Source organism: Anoplopoma fimbria, chromosome 9 (assembly GCF_027596085.1).
Source record: "Anoplopoma fimbria isolate UVic2021 breed Golden Eagle Sablefish chromosome 9, Afim_UVic_2022, whole genome shotgun sequence".
Taxonomy (NCBI): Eukaryota; Metazoa; Chordata; class Actinopteri; order Perciformes; family Anoplopomatidae; genus Anoplopoma; species Anoplopoma fimbria.
This window is the reverse complement of record NC_072457.1, coordinates 826,754-844,996: the sequence shown is the minus strand read 5'-3', so window position 1 is coordinate 844,996 and position 18,243 is coordinate 826,754. Positions and strand designations below refer to the sequence as shown.

General features: G+C 43.5%; 1 protein-coding gene across 2 annotated transcripts; it reads left to right on the top strand.

Annotated features, from left to right (window-relative positions):
- The first annotated feature begins 949 nt into the window (after positions 1–949).
- On the top strand, positions 950–17,311 carry pla2g6 (phospholipase A2, group VI (cytosolic, calcium-independent)). Of its 2 annotated transcripts, XM_054603971.1 has the most exons (18): positions 950–1,019; positions 3,186–3,406; positions 4,197–4,406; positions 5,529–5,709; positions 6,345–6,532; positions 7,310–7,406; positions 7,587–7,769; positions 8,479–8,587; positions 10,049–10,139; positions 10,284–10,447; positions 10,643–10,793; positions 12,706–12,842; positions 13,047–13,124; positions 14,509–14,663; positions 14,803–14,854; positions 15,451–15,566; positions 16,364–16,437; positions 17,038–17,311. In XM_054603971.1, exons 2-18 carry the CDS (start codon positions 3,192–3,194, stop codon positions 17,180–17,182), a joined length of 2,346 nt encoding a protein of 781 aa, XP_054459946.1. In that variant the 5' UTR covers positions 950–1,019; positions 3,186–3,191; the 3' UTR covers positions 17,183–17,311. The 2 variants fall into 2 exon arrangements, with proteins under 2 accessions (XP_054459946.1, XP_054459947.1); XM_054603972.1 differs by lacking the exon at positions 13,047–13,124.
- The last annotated feature ends 932 nt before the right edge of the window (positions 17,312–18,243 follow it).

Genomic DNA, 18,243 nt, shown 5'->3' with positions numbered 1-18,243 from the left:
TGTTATTATTATTAATAATGTTTTGTTTAGTTTTGTAATTATTATTATTATTATTGTTTAGTTCTGTTTAGTTTTGTTTAGTTTTTTTATTATTATTATTGTTTAGTTTTGTTTAGTTTTGTTATTTTTGTTATCATTATTAATAATGTTTTGTTTAGTTTTGAAATTATTATTATTATTATTATTATTATTATTGTTTAGTTTAGTTTAGTTTAGTTTTGTTATTTTTATTATTATTATTATCATTTTGTTTAGTTTTGTTATTATTATTATTATTGTTTTGTTTAGTTTTGTAATTATTATTATTATTATTATTGTTTAGTTTTGTTTAGCTTTGTTATTGTTGTTATTATTATTAATAATGTTTTGTTTAGTTTTGCAATTATTATTATTGTTATTGTTTAGTTTAGTTTAGTTTAGTTTTGTTATTTTTATTTATTATTATTATTATTATCATTATTATTATTATTATATTATTATTATTATTATTATTATATTATTATTATTATCATTATTATTATTATTATTATTATTATTATCATTATTATTATCATTATTATTATTATTATTATTATTATTATTATTATTATTATTATCATTATTATTATTATCATCATTATTATTATTATTATCATTATTATTATTATTATTATTATCATTATTATTATTATCATTATCATTATTATTATTATTATCATTATTATTATTATTATTATATATTATTATTATTATTATTATTATTATTATTATTATCATATATTTCTAAACCTATATAAGATTTTTATATACCTATAAGAAGGTTTCTGGCAGCAAACGCAGTAAAAAGAAACGAGCATCTCTTCAACATATCCGTCTATATGAAGCCCCTCCCCTTTTACCTAGCAACGCCCGCCCCGTGAGCTCTGATTGGCCCAACTCGCGTCAGTCACGATTAGTATCAAGTTCGGTTTCAGTGTCGCGTGGTTGTTGACTCCGCTGTCAGAAGTCATCTGAGCGACGCAGCAGGACACCACCCGCAGGTAAGAGCTGCTCTGACCGTCCAGCATAAAGGGACTACAGCGGGCTTAATGCACCAGGTGCGCCTCAGGCTGCACCGTCACTGAACTCAGCAGCTGCAGGACTATAGATAAATAACGTCCGTGACGCCCTGCAGACCCAGGAAGTAATGCATGAGCTGCTCAGAGCACACGTGACTCCTGATGAGGGTGCTCTGTTCTCAATCAGAGATCAGACAGCACCACCCAAACCTCCTCCATCAGTGAGGTCAGAGACTGAACCTGTAGGTGTGTGACAATAAACATGTTAACAACAGGTAAAGACATGCTTTTACAGTAGAACATGTTAACAACAGGTAAAGACATGCTTTTACAGTAGAACATGTTAACAACAGGTAAAACATGTACAGTAGAACATGTTAACAACAGGTAAAGACATGCTTTTACAGTAGAACATGTTAACAACAGGTAAAGACATGCTTTTACAGTAGAACATGTGCACGTTATACACAGTAATATGTGAGAAACAAATAAAAAGTCTGTTATTAAAGTGAAACCTGTGCATTTGAAGAGTAGTGCCGTGCAAAGGTGTGTAACATATTGCAACTGTAACATAGGAGTCTGAGGGTGTAGGAGTCTAAGGATGTAGGAGTCTAAGGGTGTAGGAGTCTGAGGAGTCTAAGGATGTAGGAGTCTGATGATGTATGAGTCTAAGGGTGTAGGAGTCTGAGGAGTCTAAGGATGTAGGAGTCTGAGGAGTCTAAGGATGTAGGAGTCTGATGATGTATGAGTCTAAGGGTGTAGGAGTCTAAGGATGTAGGAGTCTGAGGATGTAGGAGTCTAAGGATGTAGGAGTCTGAGGATGTAGGAGTCTAAGGGTGTAGGAGTCTGAGGAGTATAAGGGTGTAGGAGTCTAAGGGTGTAGGAGTCTGAGGATGTAGGAGTCTAAGGGTGTAGTCTGAGGAGTCTAAGGAGTGTAGGAGTCTAAGGGTGTAGGAGTCTAAGGGTGTAGGAGTCTGAGGATGTAGGAGTCTAAGGGTGTAGGGGTCTGAGGATGTAGGAGTCTGAGGGTGTAGGAGTCTGAGGGTGTAGGAGTCTGAGGGTGTAGGAGTCTAAGGGTGTAGGAGTCTGAGGGTGTAGGAGTTGCTTAAACTAGTTGCTTAAACTCAACTAGAATCCCTCTGTGGACGAAACCAGACGTGATGGAGGAGGAGAGGATGGACTCAAAGATGGCGGTGTAGAAGTGCACCATCACTGTCTTTGGCAGGCTGATGTTCTTCCTCTGCTCAGCCTTCTGCATGATGGAGGTCCTGAGTCAGGATGGAGGTCCTGAGTCATGATGGAGGTCCTGAGTCATGATGGAGCAGAGGAAGTGGAAGGAGTCCACAGTGTTGATGGGGGCAGGACATCCACCAGCATCTCCTCTGAGATCCTAGAGACTGATGACAGATCAGGATGGACAGTTTCAGCCCAATAACATTAAAAACAAATGGAACCGCAGCAGGAACCCGTGTAAACCTTTAATCATGACATCATGACATGCACCATAGAACACATCATACATGTTTGAGGAATCGACTCTCAAAACCCACAGGAAGTTCAGTCAGACAACCAAACACACAAACACCATCATGTCATTGATGGTGACGTCATTGTCCATCAAATATTCATCATATTACATTAAGTCAATAATATGAGTGAGTGGACACAACTAAGTTCATTCAATTTTGCATCTGGGTTTTTAATTATAAAATGTTTTTAGGAATATAGTTTTATTTTATTTCTCCAAATGCAGACAAAAGCAGCCCAAACTGGCAGCACTGCATTGAGGCTGTGTATCAGATGGGAAACGAGTTCTCACATCTTTATTTAAGTATACGCAGTACTAATGTAAGATATACTACAAACGTATTAACATGGAAATACGAAAAGTAAAAGAACACAATATGCAAAATGACCCTTTTCTTCATCATATATTCTGTTATTGTAATTATCGCTGCATTCATGTGTTCATCTCTTCAATGTGGCAGCTGGTGAAGCTTTTAGTTTATTCTTTAAAGAAACATCATCATTTATTAGTTATTTTGATGAAATAATCAGTGGAGTAAAACAGACGATATCCCCCTCTGAATTGTTAATATATAAAGAAACTGACATAAAGTGAAAGGACTGTCTGCTCTGTGTTCTCAGGTGACGATGCAGTTCCTGGGCCGTCTGTTGGACACCGTGTCCTCCGTGTCAACCCTCTTCACAAACCCGTACCGGGTCAGAGACGTGCCGCTGTCCGACTACGGAGGAGGAGGCAAAGTGCTCCTGAAAGAGGAGGGACGCATCGTTCTGTACAGAAACACTCAGTACCAGTCGTGGGACTGTCTGCTCATGTGCCCCGAGACGCCCAATGTGACCCTGAGGTCAGTACGGATCTCATCACGGACAGACCGTATATAAGAAGTGGAGTGAGGTAGAGACGGTGTAAACGTCTCTGGTGTGGACCTGTCAATCAGGGTGTAGCCCCGCCCTAAAGCATCCCCTGCTTTATGGTCTGTTTGACTCTAAACGGAGCATCATTTAACGTAGGACAGATGTACGCTGAAGTGAACGGTGTGTTTAGTAGCCTCTGCAGATTTGATTAATACTTTAAGCATATTATCTGATTGATTAATCTTGGATCAGTATTGATCTGCACCGTCACCCAACAAAGCAGCTTATCTAAATCTCAGCCTGTCATCTTGAATTAATCCGTACTGGGTCATTGAACCGAGTCTTAAAGCTGCATTCTCTCTCCTGTCCAGCAGGGGGCGACTCCTCTGGTTGTATAGAAGTCTATGAGAAAATGACTCTACTTCTCTCTTGATTTATTCCCTCAGTAAACATTGTAAACATGAGTTTATGGTCTCAATCTCTAGTTTCAAGTCTTCTTCAATACAGCATGATGTTCATTTAGTAAATGATGCTCCATTTAGAGTCAAACAGACCATAAAGCAGGGGATGCTTTAGGGCGGGGCTACACACTGATTGACAGGTCCACACCAGAGACGTATTTAACATCAGAGGTTTGAAAGCAAAAGGATATTCAACACTTTACAGCTAACTAAAATAGCATTTAATATAGAATATTGTGCTAGTTTGCTAGCAGAGAAGTATTGAAGCCATTCAGACCTCACAATGAAATGTGTTTGTAATCTTGTCTCTGTGAACCAGGCTGTTCCAGGTGGCGTCGGAGGAGGACGCCATGAACTGGTTCCCCCAATACGCCCTCAAGCTCCGCCCCTTCTATGAGACGCTTCCTCTTAAAGCTGAGACCACCCAGCCAATCGTCGACTGCATCCGCAACCACCAGGACTGGAGCTCGGCCCACATCGCCGTGGAGACGGGCCTGAAGGAGTGTCTCAAGCATAACTATGTCCAGAGGTAAGACAAATGATGATACTTTTCTGTCTTAAAAATCCCGGAAGATATTTATTTAACACTATAAATAGAGAAAAGCATCAGGTCGTATCATTTGAGGAGTCATTTGCTTGATAATTCACTTAATTCGTTTTGTTAAATGATTATCAAAATTGTCCCTAATTAGTTTTCTGTGTAGAGACTTCAAGATACAGTTTAATGAAGGAAGAAGTCTATTTTATGCTAAATTAACACTATTAACTACTTCAGTTCATAACAACAGCAGTTCTTTTGATTCAAATTCCAAATCATTCAAACGCTGCACAGGTTTCTTTTGTGTTTCTATTCATGTCAATAAATATCAGGCTACACTAATATTATTACTAAAGTAGAGTTATATTCAAGTGGTGGCTGTAGGATTAGTTCAAACATTTCCAATAACTATAGACCGTCCAAAAGACAAGTTATTAAAAAAAGATAGATGTAATATACACAAAATGTTTTTATCTACATATCTTCCAGCAGCACATGTATTAACGGGACTGCAGCAATCTAACAGCACCATACATTACATTCATACAACAATACATTTATTTTATGGTTTGTGTTTTTAAGGTTGACGGTGTCTTAAAATGTTAAGAAAGACATCCAAAGCTTCATTTGAAAACCTCAATAGAATCTTTAAAAGTAAAACAAATAGACATTCAATACGGCCTTAGTTTTGGTTTATTTCAGTACAGTATGATAATCAACATGCATTTACTGAAAAGATGCTTAAGATAATCAATATATCACATATGGGAATATTTAGGTGCTATATGTTTGTTCATAGTTTAATTTAAAGGATGAGAAATACAAGATAAGGGAGTGTTTTTAAAAAGCATTCACAAACTATAAAAATAGAAAAAATACATAAAAAACAATGTAGAGAAAGAAAACATAAAGGTCATCAAAGTGAACTTTGATGCGATCTTCCATTGATAAACAAGATAAAGTGGACTAAATGTGACTCTGAAGTCTCTGAAAGCTCAAGTCATAATGCCTCGATATGACCAAAAAAATGATGATACTAAATGAAATATTAAGGTAGTGGTCCAAAGCGTTCCTAACGCCCAGTCTAATCACGCCACGTCTCTCCGTCTTCAGTCAGATCAACGCTCGGGACGCCTCAGGTCAGACGCCGCTGCACCGGGCATGTGAGCGCGGCGACTCGGCGTGTGTGAAGCAGCTGTTGGATGAGAGTCAGGCTCGCACCGACATCAGAGACCGCAACGGAGAGACGCCCATGCACTGTGCCGCCAAGCAGGACACGCCCGCCATCATCCAGGTGAGACCACAGACTGGATATAAGAAGTGGACGTAGTCATCGGGACGTCATTCATTGGTTTGTGGACTGAAGCCTTGAGGTCGCTGAACATCGCCATGTTGTTTTTTTGCAAGCACTGAACAGAAGTGACCATATATGGACTGAGGAGGAGTGACGTAGAGACGCCGTATACGTCTCTGGTGTCGACCTGTCAATCAGTGTGTAGCCCCGCCCTAAAGCATCCCCTGCTTTATGGTCTGTTTGACTCTAAATGGAGCATCATTTACTAAATGAACATCATGCTGTATTGAAGAAGACTTGAAACTAGAGATTGAGACCATAAACTCATGTTTACAATGTTTACTGAGGGAATAAATCAAGAGAGAAGTAGAGTCATTTTCTCATAGACTTCTATACAACCAGAGGAGTCGCCCCCTGATGGACAGCAGAGAGAATGCAGCTTTAACACATGAAGCTTTGACTTCACTTTACAGAAATCGAGGTTGCCTCCTGGCTGAGACTCATGGCTGAAATAGACCAAATTCGGCCTACAAACGGAAAGACGGGGACCCTGAACGGTCCTTGACAGGTTTCAACATGGCGGGTCACTAACAGTTCACTTAGATGTGTTTCTGAAAACATTCTCTCACCCTCAGGTCATGTGCTCGCGGATGTGCTCGGGGGTGAACGAGCTGAACAACAACGGGGAGACGCCGCTCCACGTGGCGTGCCGCCTGGGACGCGTGGAGTCCGTCAAAGCTCTGTTGGGGGGCGGGGCCAAGTGCGGCGTCATCGGTGGCGTCGGCTACCCGATCCACAGCGCCATGAAGTACAGTGAGAAGGGGTGAGTAGAGTGGAAGACAAGATGATGAGCAAGGTGTCTCGTTTTAATGGTTTCTGTCCAGGGCATCGGTATCGGCCCTTTTAATCTGGTCCTGAACCAGTCTCAGTTTAGTCCTGAACCAGTCTCAGTTTAGTCCTGGTCCTCTATATGGTCCTGAACCAGTCTCAGTTTAGTCCTGGTCCTCTATATGGTCCTGAACCAGTCTCAGTTTAGTCCTGGTCCTCTATATGGTCCTGAACCAGTCTCAGTTTAGTCCTGGTCCTCTATATGGTCCTGAACCAGTCTCAGTGTAGTCCTGGTCCTCTATAGACCTCCATCAGTAAACGAGACCATCAGAGAGAAGATCGTCTGTTTCTATAAAGTTATTCTTAAAGCTCGTCATCGGAGCCACCGGGTCGGATTCTGGAGAAACCAGATGAAATCATGCAGGGTCCAGCTATACGGTCAGAGACCCAGACTGTATTGCTAGACCCGCTGGAGGGAGAACCAGAACCAGGACTAGGACTGAGAACTGTCAGACCCTGCTGCAGTAAAATGAGAGGTTTTCTAAAGGGACTCTGGTGAAGGAAACACTACCACTTTAGTCCACAGGGCCGCCAGAATCAACACTAAATGAACATTTCTGGAGTAGCTTTAAATCCATCTTCCATAGTGAGAACGTCTAAGAAAAGAAAGACTTTAAAGGGTCACTAAATGTTTGTTTCAGAGATAGTGGGGGATGTACTTCAGTTAGTATGTAGGATGGTTTATAACATTCCTCTTTTACTTGGCTGTCAGCTGTGTGGAGGAGATCCTCAAAGCAGACCCGGGTCAGCTCCAGGCCGAAGACTCTCTGTACGGAGGAACGCCTCTCCACTGGTCCAAAACCGCCGAGGTGAAAGATGTTACATTAGGAATCAATAATGAGCTGTTTAAATAACAATAACATAACTTTACGACCAGAGAATGTGTTAATGCTTTATGTTACAACAATGGATTCATGACATGGAGTTCAAGCAAATATTACCAACGTAAGTCCAGCAGATGTTCCTGATCTTCCTCTTCTCTTTTCCAGATGTGTCGCATGCTGCTGGAACACGGCTGTGCAGTGAACTACCTCAGTAAGACCGGAGAGAGCGCCCTCCACATTCTGACCAGGAGGGGGCGCTTCGAGGCGGCCATGGTGCTGCTCACCCACGGGGCCAACGCCAACCTCAGGGGCCAGGACGGAAACACCGCCCTGCACCTCGCCATGAAGGTGACGTCACCTCTGCACTGCTCTGATCGTAATCTGTTACTGACTATCAAAGTGTTGATGAAAAGGGAGGAGGAAGAGGTTCAAACACAATATTTACACAACACACAGTGTAATAGACAATGTGCTGATACGACAACATGTTATCACTCTGTCTGCTGACCTTTCTTGAAAAGCAAATGTTCTTGTTTGTTCTTTTTATCAAAGATGCAGGACTCTTCGTTACTCGGAGTGTTGATGGAGCAGCTACAATATTATCATTGCCAAGCACCTATCAAGATAACTTAAAATGCATTCATTCATTTTTTTTTATTTTTTTTACAACCTGTTTCACAGATAAGAAATATCTTTACAAATTTAGAAAAATAGATGTCGCAAAAACATTTTTTCCACCTGTTCATAAACACATCAACTAGTAAGATAAGACATCGTGGCTTTTTTATCAACTGGAAGAACCTTAGTTTCGTATCGTAACTCCAGATTCTATGAGTATAGACTCCGCCCCCTAAGAGCCTCATAGGATAAACCTGGTAGCAATAGCTCCTAGAGGGCGGAGCCTATAGGAACTGGAAAACATGTTCTCCTTTTGCAACTTTGCTATTAATTCACATTAAGACATTAAAATGCCACAGATTTATGTCATTTTGAATTTTTCCTTTATTGTCATTTTGCTGTAGAAACATTTTTATTTTCGTGGCTCTCTGTTCTTCAGATGGACCACATGGAGCTGATCAAAGCTCTGATTGTGTTCGGGGCTGACGTGGAGATCCACAACGACCTGGGAGAGACACCTGGACTCATCGCTGCTCGCACCAGCAAAGGTGAGAGAGCGAGAGAGAGAGAGAGAGAGAGAGTTTATGGAACTAATATGTTTGACCTAACAGGCCTGTTTCAACTTTATTGTAAGATGTTTTCCACTTTAACTCTACTGCATCGATGTGGCTGGATGTGTTATGAGTGATTTACAAAAATATAAACATTAATCAATCCTGAATGTCTTGTCTCGATATATTAAAACTTGTTTTTACAGCTTCTGCTACTAATACATGAGTGTTGAATGTGAAAGGAAACATCTCAGCGAGTCGTTTTGTCAAAAGTTAGTTTCAGTGATTAGAAAATGATTAATTTCACAATCACAAAAGTAAAATCTATTACTTTTATTTGTGTCGTATTGGATTCCATTAAGGTGTAAATGTGTTTTATGCATAAATAATAGTAGTAATGTCATGATGGTGGTGAAGTTCAGAAGTTGCTTCCTTCACACATTAACTCACTGTCTGCAGTGTGATTAAAAACAGAAGCATGTCAGTGTGAAGCACATTAGAGATCACTGACTATGTAGAGCGAGCTTTGACAAGAGTTGCATGGAATCTATTTTTTAAATGCCTTGATTTCTAATATAATGTTCCTCCTGTCTATAATCTAAGATCAGAGCATGAGAGGTGGTTGTGTCTGAAAGCAGCCTCTGGACGCTCTGAAGCAGAAATGGAGCTAAAAGGAGATTTCTTTTTTTGTCCTGTATTGTTTTTAAAATGCATGATAATTAATAACAACTCTCTATTTGTGCTGTGTGTGCATGTCTTGGCTTGTGTGTGTGTTAACATGAAAGGTCCTAATAGAAAGATACTGCTGGACATGCTGTGTAGTGTAGGGGTCCAGCGCTGCCTCCCCCTCCCCCGGCAGTCCTCCCCCTTCTCCACCAAGGCCAAGCCATCAGGCATAGGTAACACCAGCACCGCTCCTCCACCGCCCTCCGCCTTCATTTAATGTCTCTCTGTGACTCATACAGGTGTATCAGGTGTACTGGGCGGAGCTTTTAACTCTCATTTTCCACAACGCTACATTCTCTTTTTCTTGTATCTTTCAAACTACAGCTGTTGGTCTCATCCAATGCAATTTGTATTTTCTCAAAATACTGAAAAAAAGGGGTTTTCTTTCGTATTCCAGAGGGTATATATAAGCTAATCGTTAACAGATCAACACGTTCTTGTTGGTCGTATTTAAAGGCAGAATAAGAAGGATTTGTCAGGTGTTTTTTTGGAACCAGTAGTGAAACAAGACAGTGGAGCTTAATACAACTGAATGCTAAATGATGTGATACATAATAACAATATATACGATAAAGCTTCCAGGAATAAAGCAAATTTCCTGAACTAAATGTGGAACTCCCATGATGCTTGTAGAAACCCCAGTGATCTTTTTTCCTTTTCTATCCTTTATAAACACATTTGATGCCATGTGTTGGCCCTTAAATATCAATAACTGTTGTGATTGGCCGACAGGGTTTGAGGACATCCTGTATGCCGGGGCTGCAGTCGGTGCAATGAGCAGAGGCACCACTCAGGTGGACGGCGCCAAGATGGAGAAAAGCAAGTGAGTAATTATGCTATTTGTATTTATGAATATTGTCATCTTATTGATTAATATTCAGCCCAGTATCAGAGAGGGCTTTACAAGAAAAAGTGTTATTATTGCGGCTCTGCAGACTTTAAAAGCCGTTTTTTTAATCCTCTGCAGGATGGACAGACTGCTGTGTCTGGATGGAGGAGGTATTAAAGGCCTGGTGTTGATCCAGATGTTGATCGCTCTGGAGCGAGAGGCCGGCCGGCCCACCAGAGAGCTCTTTGACTGGGTGGCTGGCACCAGCACCGGGGGCATCCTGGCCCTCGCCATCGTCCACGGTGTGTGTGTGTGTGTGTGTGTGTGTGTGTGTGTGTGTGTGTGTGTGTGTGTGTGTGTGTGTGTGTGTGTGTGTGTGTGTGTGTGTGTGTGTGTGTGTGTGTGTGTGTGTGTGTGTGTGTGTGTGTGTGTGTGTGTGTGTGTGTTCCTTTGATCTTGAAGCATCATAACGATGGTGATGTTCCTGCTCTCTGTAGGTAAGTCCATGGAGTACCTGCGCTGCCTGTACTTCAGGATGAAGGAGCAGGTGTTCAAGGGGTCACGACCTTACGAGTCGGCGCCGCTGGAGGACTTCCTGAAGAAAGAGTTCGGAGAGAACACCAAGATGGCGGCTGTCCGTTACCCCAGGTAACTGTTCACGTTGAATGTGGGAAGGAAAGTCAACATGGAATCACCAGCAAATACTGTGACATGCGCTAATGTTAGCTAGCTGATAGATGGGACGTTGGTTCTAAACGAGTAGAACATGGAGTATTGATGCAGTCCGGAGTTACCGGTTCTGCTATCGGTTCTTTAGAAGTTCTGTAGTGAGATCTCCTCGTATCAAACCTCCTCTCTCTGTCTCTTTGTCTTTGAGCTTTACTCTGACAGTTATCCCCTGTAGCGTGTTTTATCAAACGTTAAAATTAAAATATTACTCTTGTTAAAACTTTTGGGGCACCACCTCTGAAGGAAAATAATAAAATAAAGTCAATAATTTGGCAACAAATGATCCAGTCTCAATATCTCAGGCGTAAGTCCTGATTTCAGTGACTACTTGGCGATAAATGGGTAATTTATTTCTAATATAATTAAGTGAGTAAACAACAAGATTAATAATTAAACAAGAATACAAATCATGAATGAATTGATTTCAAATAACGCAGGCAATATTATATCAGATAGTGAAGATAAGTTGTGAACTCCTCATACTCCTCTCTCTACTATCTCTACACCTGTCTCTACCCGGTCAATCTAAATTATTATTAATCAGAGCCTTTACCCGACACCAACCCTTGATCATATTACAGTTGATAGTTGCCTACTTTGAGCAGCGGTGTCCTGATGCCTTGGCGGGGATTCAGCCAGCTGTTTCTGCGGTCCTCTGAGTCCGCTCGCGTCCCTCCAAACGGAAGTTGTTCCCGCTGAGAAGGCGATGGATGCCGGTTGATGACTCGCAGGACCGATGGTTCTCAGCTGTCTTCGGGAACTCACCCAGTGAGCTGGCAAAGAGTCACACACTGAAAAGCAAAGTGGATTGGAAAGCCGATCTCAGTCTCCGGGCTCTCCGTGACTTGCTTCAAGGCGGGCGTTGGATCCGGTGCGGTGTTCAGAGCGGGATATTGCTCTGAGTAATTTTATAACTGAGGCTACTCGTTGATGAACTCAAACTAATCTCGTTTGGCCTAAACGACAATAATTAAAGTTGATCTCTCACGAGGTCAACAGACGTACAATAAAACAAAATAAGGCTTGCTTAAAAGGAATATTTATAAGATGTTCAAAAGGAGTTGAGGAGAAAAAGCACTGAAATAATAAAATAAAAATAACAGGAGTGGGTATGAAGCTCCATAACACTTAACAAGACACACAACCAACACAGACGGAGATGGAAAGAATAAGAGGAGGGACAAAGAAAGTTCCCCAGTTTTATCTATGCAGGAGGGTCTCAGATCGTAGGGTGCGGCTGAGTTATGACTCTGTTTTCTGCCATGATTTTAGGTTCCTTTGTCTTCTAATGTTGGGATACTCTTGTTTAGTAAATTCATTAATCTAACATTTTAAACAAATAAACCACATACTTTTCTTCACTTTGAGATTAATAAAACTTACACACTTGTATGGATACAGAAATGGAATTTCAGTTACATACACTTAATACACAGGATTTAACAAAGATTATGCGGATCAGAAATGTGCATCGGTCATGTGACTTACTAGCGTGTAAACATTTTATAACTGTCGTTAATATGTACTGTCACCTTAACCGTGTCATCTCGTCACTTTGACACATATCTGTGTTATCACCAATTGACCACTGGAGGGCAGTATGGTCTGAAAAACATGAAATGGTTTTAACTCTGTTTCCCACGTCATAAATACGGAAGAAAGACGTATTTTCCTGAAATCAAATGTGAAATAAGGAGGGGGGGATTGGATGTCTCTGGGTCAGAAAAAGATTCTGCAGTGTTAGATCAACGAAGGTCCATCCAGTCTCGCTACACCCCGTTGCTCCTCTCTAACATCGACTCCTTCCTCTCGTTTCTGTGTTTCTCTTCAGGGTGATGGTGACCAGTGTTCTAGCAGACAGACATCCAGGAGAGCTGCACATCTTCAGGAACTATGACCCTCCCTCCGTCCACAGAGAGCCTCCATACTCCACCACCGCCACCTTCAAGCCCATCACCATCCCACAAGGTACCTCAACACGCACCACCAGTCATGTTTGTTGGCTTTAAGTCCTGGCTAACCTCAACAGAGTAACTCACTCTAAAGTTCATTCATGAGGTGAAACCTGGAGAGCGAGTCACCGGGTGAACGCAGAACAAGCTGCTTCTGAATTTGCATGCCGTGGTCCAGTTGTGGCGAGTTGTTTGAGTGGCAGCCATGTTGTTGTTGCAGGATGGGAGGATGAGGATGTGTTGGTAGTAGGATACACAGAGGAGCCAACCAGAAAGCGTAGGAAGGTGACTGATGAAGGTGTGTGTATCTGTGTGAGTGAGAGAACACAAGCTTTTTAAAGCAAAAAAGGTAGCAAATAAAATTAATTATTGGGCAACTGTCACAGTTTTACTTCCATACACTCCTGTCATTAGCTGTTCACCTGCCTGTCACTCTCTCTCAGTTCACTCCGGCCACTCCCAGTTCCACTTCCAGCTCACAGCCCAGCCCCTTCTCTCTCACCACACCATCCCTCACCTAATCAGTATTACTCAGTGCACCTGTCTGCCACACCCACCTCATCAGCACAATCCCTCTCACCTGCTCACTCTGCTGCACCTACTCCCTCCAGTATTTAAACCGCAGTCATTCACACACTCGACCTTCCAGCAATTTCCCTTGGACTGACTTCCCATTGCCGATTCTGCCTGTCTGGACTTCCCGCTGGGTCGCCAGAGCCCCAGGTCCGAGAGACCTTGCCGCCAGAGCCCCAGTCTCGTGAGCCCTCGCCCGACCTCCAGAGAGGATCCGCCCGCCTCGAGAGCCCCAGGTCCGAGAGCCCTTGCTGCCAGAGCCCCATGTCCAAGAGACCTTGCCACCAGAGCACCAGGTCCGAGAGACCTTGCCGCCAGAGCCCCAGTTTCCCCCAGAGAGCCCCAGTCTCGAGAGCCCCAGTTTCCAGAGCCCCATCTCCAGAGCCCCAGTCTCTAGAGCCCCTCGCCCGACCTCCAGAGAGGATCCGCCTGCCTCAAGAGATCCTCGCCCGACCTCCAGAGAGGATCCACCCGCCTCGAGATACCCTCGCCCGACCGCCAGAGAGGCCCCGTCGTCCTGGTCGTCCCCGTGGCCGACCCCCAGAGAGGCCCCGTCGGCCTGGTCGTCCTCCAATTCGCCCTCCCCAGAGGGGTTCTGCCCGTCCGCCTTGGTCGTCCTCCTGTTCGCCCCCCCAGAGGGGTTCTGCCTGTCCACCTTGCCTCAGCCTTCAAGGATTCTGACTCTGCGGCCTCGGAGGAGTTCTAATCAGTATTACTCAGTGCACACTGTCTGCCACACCCACCTCATCAGCACAATCCCTCTCACCTGCTCACTCTGCTGCACCTACTCCCTCCAGTATTTAAATCCCAGTCAGTCACACACTTGCTGCCAGATCGTTCGCCGCATTCATGCCAGACCTTCCAGCAATTTCCCTTGGACTGACTTCCTGTTTTCCGATTCTGCCTGCCTGGACTTCCCTGCCTTGCCTGTGCCCCGGTCAATGACTCATCTCTGCAAGAAATTGAATAATTGTCCATCACAAAATGTAAAACTTTTCCTTTAATTATGATTCCATACACATGCTAACATGTTTTAGCCCCTTTGTGTTTTCATCGTGGATGAATGTGGATGTTTTGATTACCTCAAATCCTTTAAATCTTTACATCAGAACAACTTGTGTGGCGAGCCGCCCGCTCCAGTGGCGCTGCCCCCACTTACTTCCGACCGATGGGGCGCTTTCTGGATGGAGGGCTGCTGGCCAACAACCCGACGCTAGACGCCATGTCAGAAATCCATCAGTATAATAAAGCTTTAAGAGCAGAGGTAGGCATCCTAGTTTAACTTCTTGGTCATCCATTAAGTTCACATTCAATCACTTACCTTTATGGATATTTAAAGCATTTGTGTTTTATTAGATCATTTAATCACCCACCTTCTTCTTTTTAACCCTCCTCCCTCTCAGGGCCATGGAAACCAAATCAAGAAGTTGGGTATCGTGGTCTCCCTTGGTACAGGTAAGCCTCTTCATTCTGTCTGAACATGATACGAAAAAATACATTTATTGTGGATGTCCAGTCATTTCTGATGGTAAACGTAGACTGTTGAAGCAATACATTCCTCAGTGCTATCTTGACAGATAAAGCACAGTTCTTTGCCGGCTGTGCCTACATGTACCAGGATGCATTGCATGTGAGCTTTTGTCCAACGTTGCCCCGGAGCTGCAGCATTTATTTTTGTACGAACTGCAAACTCTACTGAACATTCACTTGAAATCTTCACAGCAAAACATTACTCTCTCGCTCTTACTCGGGGCTCCACCACACAATGTTGTGAAAACGCATAATTTCAAGGACGAGCTACTTTTGAATATCACCAAGGCAATTATGACATGTCATCAGGTAGAGACGAATATGTTTAGCTACCGTTAGCTCGGATGCTAAGACACAAAGTGGATCGTTTTGCGAAACAAAACAAAATAAATTTTCCAGCTTTGACCCAGATTCCTGACATTTATGAAAGTCAAACGCAGGACAGGTTACACATTGTGAATCACTAACTGTCTCTGAGCAGAACTTCCTGTTTGAACACGTGTGCTGCTGCGTCTCTGCAGGTAAACCTCCTCAGGTGGTGGTGAACTCCGTGGATGTTTTCCGACCCTCCAACCCTCTGGAGCTGGCCAAGAGCTTCGTAGGAGCCAAGGAGCTCGGCAAGATGCTGGTGGACTGTGTGAGTACAACCATAGACGTAAATATATTCTGTATGTCTGTGTGTTCAGCTCCGGCTTCAATTGGTTTTTGATTTTTGAGAGATAGATGTTAGTAATAATTCAAATTTAGCCTTCAGCTAAACAGGCTAAACTATTAGAGAGATGACGAAATGGCTCACTGTTGGGCTCATCCTGTGTGACCAGTGTAGCATGAAAGCATGGTGGAATTAGCATGCTAACTAGTGTCTGAACAAAGTTGTAACTTATCTGGTGATAGCAATGTGCTTGCCTACATTATGACAAGAGTGTGTGGTTCAAGCACTAAGTTGTTCAATTCTGCTCATTTAGCTGCTGGCTAGTTAGCTAGCTACCTTGCTAATTCCACCATGCCTACATGCTAACGTTACACTTGACACAGGAAGTAGCCCAACACTGGTCTGGTGTCCAGCAGCAGTTCTGAGTCTGCAGTCCGTCTGCCTCACTCCTCGATACCATGAGAATACTTTGCTGCAAGGAGAGCAGGCTGGAGCTCCGGAGAAGAGCTAGCTAACTAGCTCTGGAGATGGACAAGCTAGCTAGCTCACAAGCCAACAAAATTTGCTAGCCAGCGTTGGCTAACGTGTTCAGAGAATTATTCTTTCACCTTCTACAAAAATGGTTACTAACAGAGGGGTCTGTACATTTTTTCATATTGATCCGTCCATTCAGAATTTTCTTTTCTTACTTGTTGTGGAGCCTTTTAATATTCCTGATACTGTGGACATAATACCCAACAATAATGATCTCCTAAAGTCTCTCCCTCTCTCTGATTGGACAGTGTACAGACTCTGATGGCTGTGCGGTGGACAGAGCCGGAGCCTGGTGTGAAATGATCGACACCGTCTACCACAGGTCAGCTGACTGTGAACCCGCTGTCCTATTCTACCGGCCCTCTTCTGTTTGTCTGACCTAACATCTTCATCACTCCATCTCCTCTTTGGCCCGCTTCTCTTTTTTCTTATTCTTCTTCTGCTGTGTTTTAAACCATCAGTTTGTCCTAAATGAGACGAGTGCTGCAATGTGCAGAGTTTAATGACACACATGAGACAGAGGAAACAATTAGGTGCTGAGGCTGTTCACACAACCAGACCGACTATTAAAAGAATAAACTCAGAAATGCAGAATAATTATAAAGGAATGTGAGGCACCATGACATGAAAATGAAGAAGAGACATTTTTTCTGATAATCATTTACTATTAAATAATGAATAAGAGTCAACAGGAAGAGAACACATGCCATCAAACAATGTTAACAGTCATATCAAGTCCAGTTCACTCAGTCAATGAACCAGCACGTGTGGAACTGAAAACAAAGCTGCCCATAGAGCTCTGCATAGAACACTATATTCAAACACAAATCTGCAGGACTTCATGTGTTTCCTACCTTATTAGTGATTGTGTTATTGTTATTGCTTCATCATTTCTAAACCAAGTTCATGGTCTTGTGTGCAGACTGAGTCCCCAGCTGTCTCAGGAGGTGATGCTGGATGAGGTGAGTGACGCGGTCCTGGTGGACATGCTGTGGGAAACCCAGATGTACCTGTACGAGAAGAGGGAAACCCTCCAGTCTTTGGCAAAGGGGCTACTGGACAAATGAAAGCAAAGGAGACATGAAGAGGAGAGGCTGCTAAACACTGGACCAACGAGAGCAGAGGAGACGGAGAGTATGAAGGCAGAGGAGACGGAGAGTATGAAGGCAGAGGAGACGGAGAGTATGAAGGCAGAGGAGACGGAGAGACGGAGAGTATGAAGGCAGAGGAGACGGAGAGTATGAAGGCAGAGGAGACGGAGAGTATGAAGGCAGAGGAGCAGAGGAGAGGCAGAGGAGGAGAGTATGAGAAGGCAGAGGAGACGGAGAGTATGAAGGCAGATGAGGAAGGCAGAGGAGAGGCAGAGGAGAGGCGGAGAGTATGAGAGCAGAGGAGACGGAGAGTATGAAGGCAGAGGAGAGCAGAGGAGAGAGTATGAAGGAGAGAGCAGAGGAGACGGAGAGTATGAAGGCAGAGGAGACGGAGAGTATGAAGGCAGAGGAGACGGAGAGTATGAAGGCAGAGGAGACGGAGAGTATGAAGGCAGAGAGCGGAGAGTATGAGACGGAGAGTATGAAGGCAGAGGAGACGGAGAGAGAGGCAGAGGATACAGAGAGTATGAAGGCAGAGGAGACAGCAGAGGAGACGGAGAGTATGAGAGCAGAGGAGACGGAGAGTATGAAGGCAGAGGAGACGGAGAGTATGAAGGCAGAGGAGACGGAGAGTACGGAGAGATGAGGCAGAGGAGACGGAGAGTATGAAGGCAGAGGAGACGGAGAGAGAGAGCAGAGGAGGAGAGTATGAAGGCAGAGGAGACGGAGAGTATGAAGGCAGAGGAGACGGAGAGTATGAAGGCAGAGGAGACGGAGAGTATGAAGGCAGAGGAGACGGAGAGTATGAAGGCAGAGGAGATGGAGAGTATGAGAGCAGAGGAGACGGAGAGTATGAAGGCAGAGGAGATGGAGAGTATGAAGGCAGAGGAGATGGAGAGTATGAGATTAGAGGAGACGGAGAGTATGAAGGCAGAGGAGATGGAGAGTATGAAGGCAGAGGAGACGGAGTGTATGAAGGCAGAGGAGAGTCCTGTGATGGAGTCAAAGACCAGAGGGATTCAGGATGTAACGTCTGT

Bases quoted from the DNA above. Each gene is read 5' to 3' on its own strand.
- pla2g6 (XM_054603971.1), top strand. From the start codon at position 3,192: ATGCAGTTCCTGGGCCGTCTGTTGGACACCGTGTCCTCCGTGTCAACC. The intron at 6,533-7,309 runs GTGAGTAGAGTG...CTTGGCTGTCAG, and splicing joins ATGAAGTACAGTGAGAAGGG to CTGTGTGGAGGAGATCCTCA. The intron at 10,794-12,705 runs GTAACTGTTCAC...GTTTCTCTTCAG, and splicing joins GCGGCTGTCCGTTACCCCAG to GGTGATGGTGACCAGTGTTC.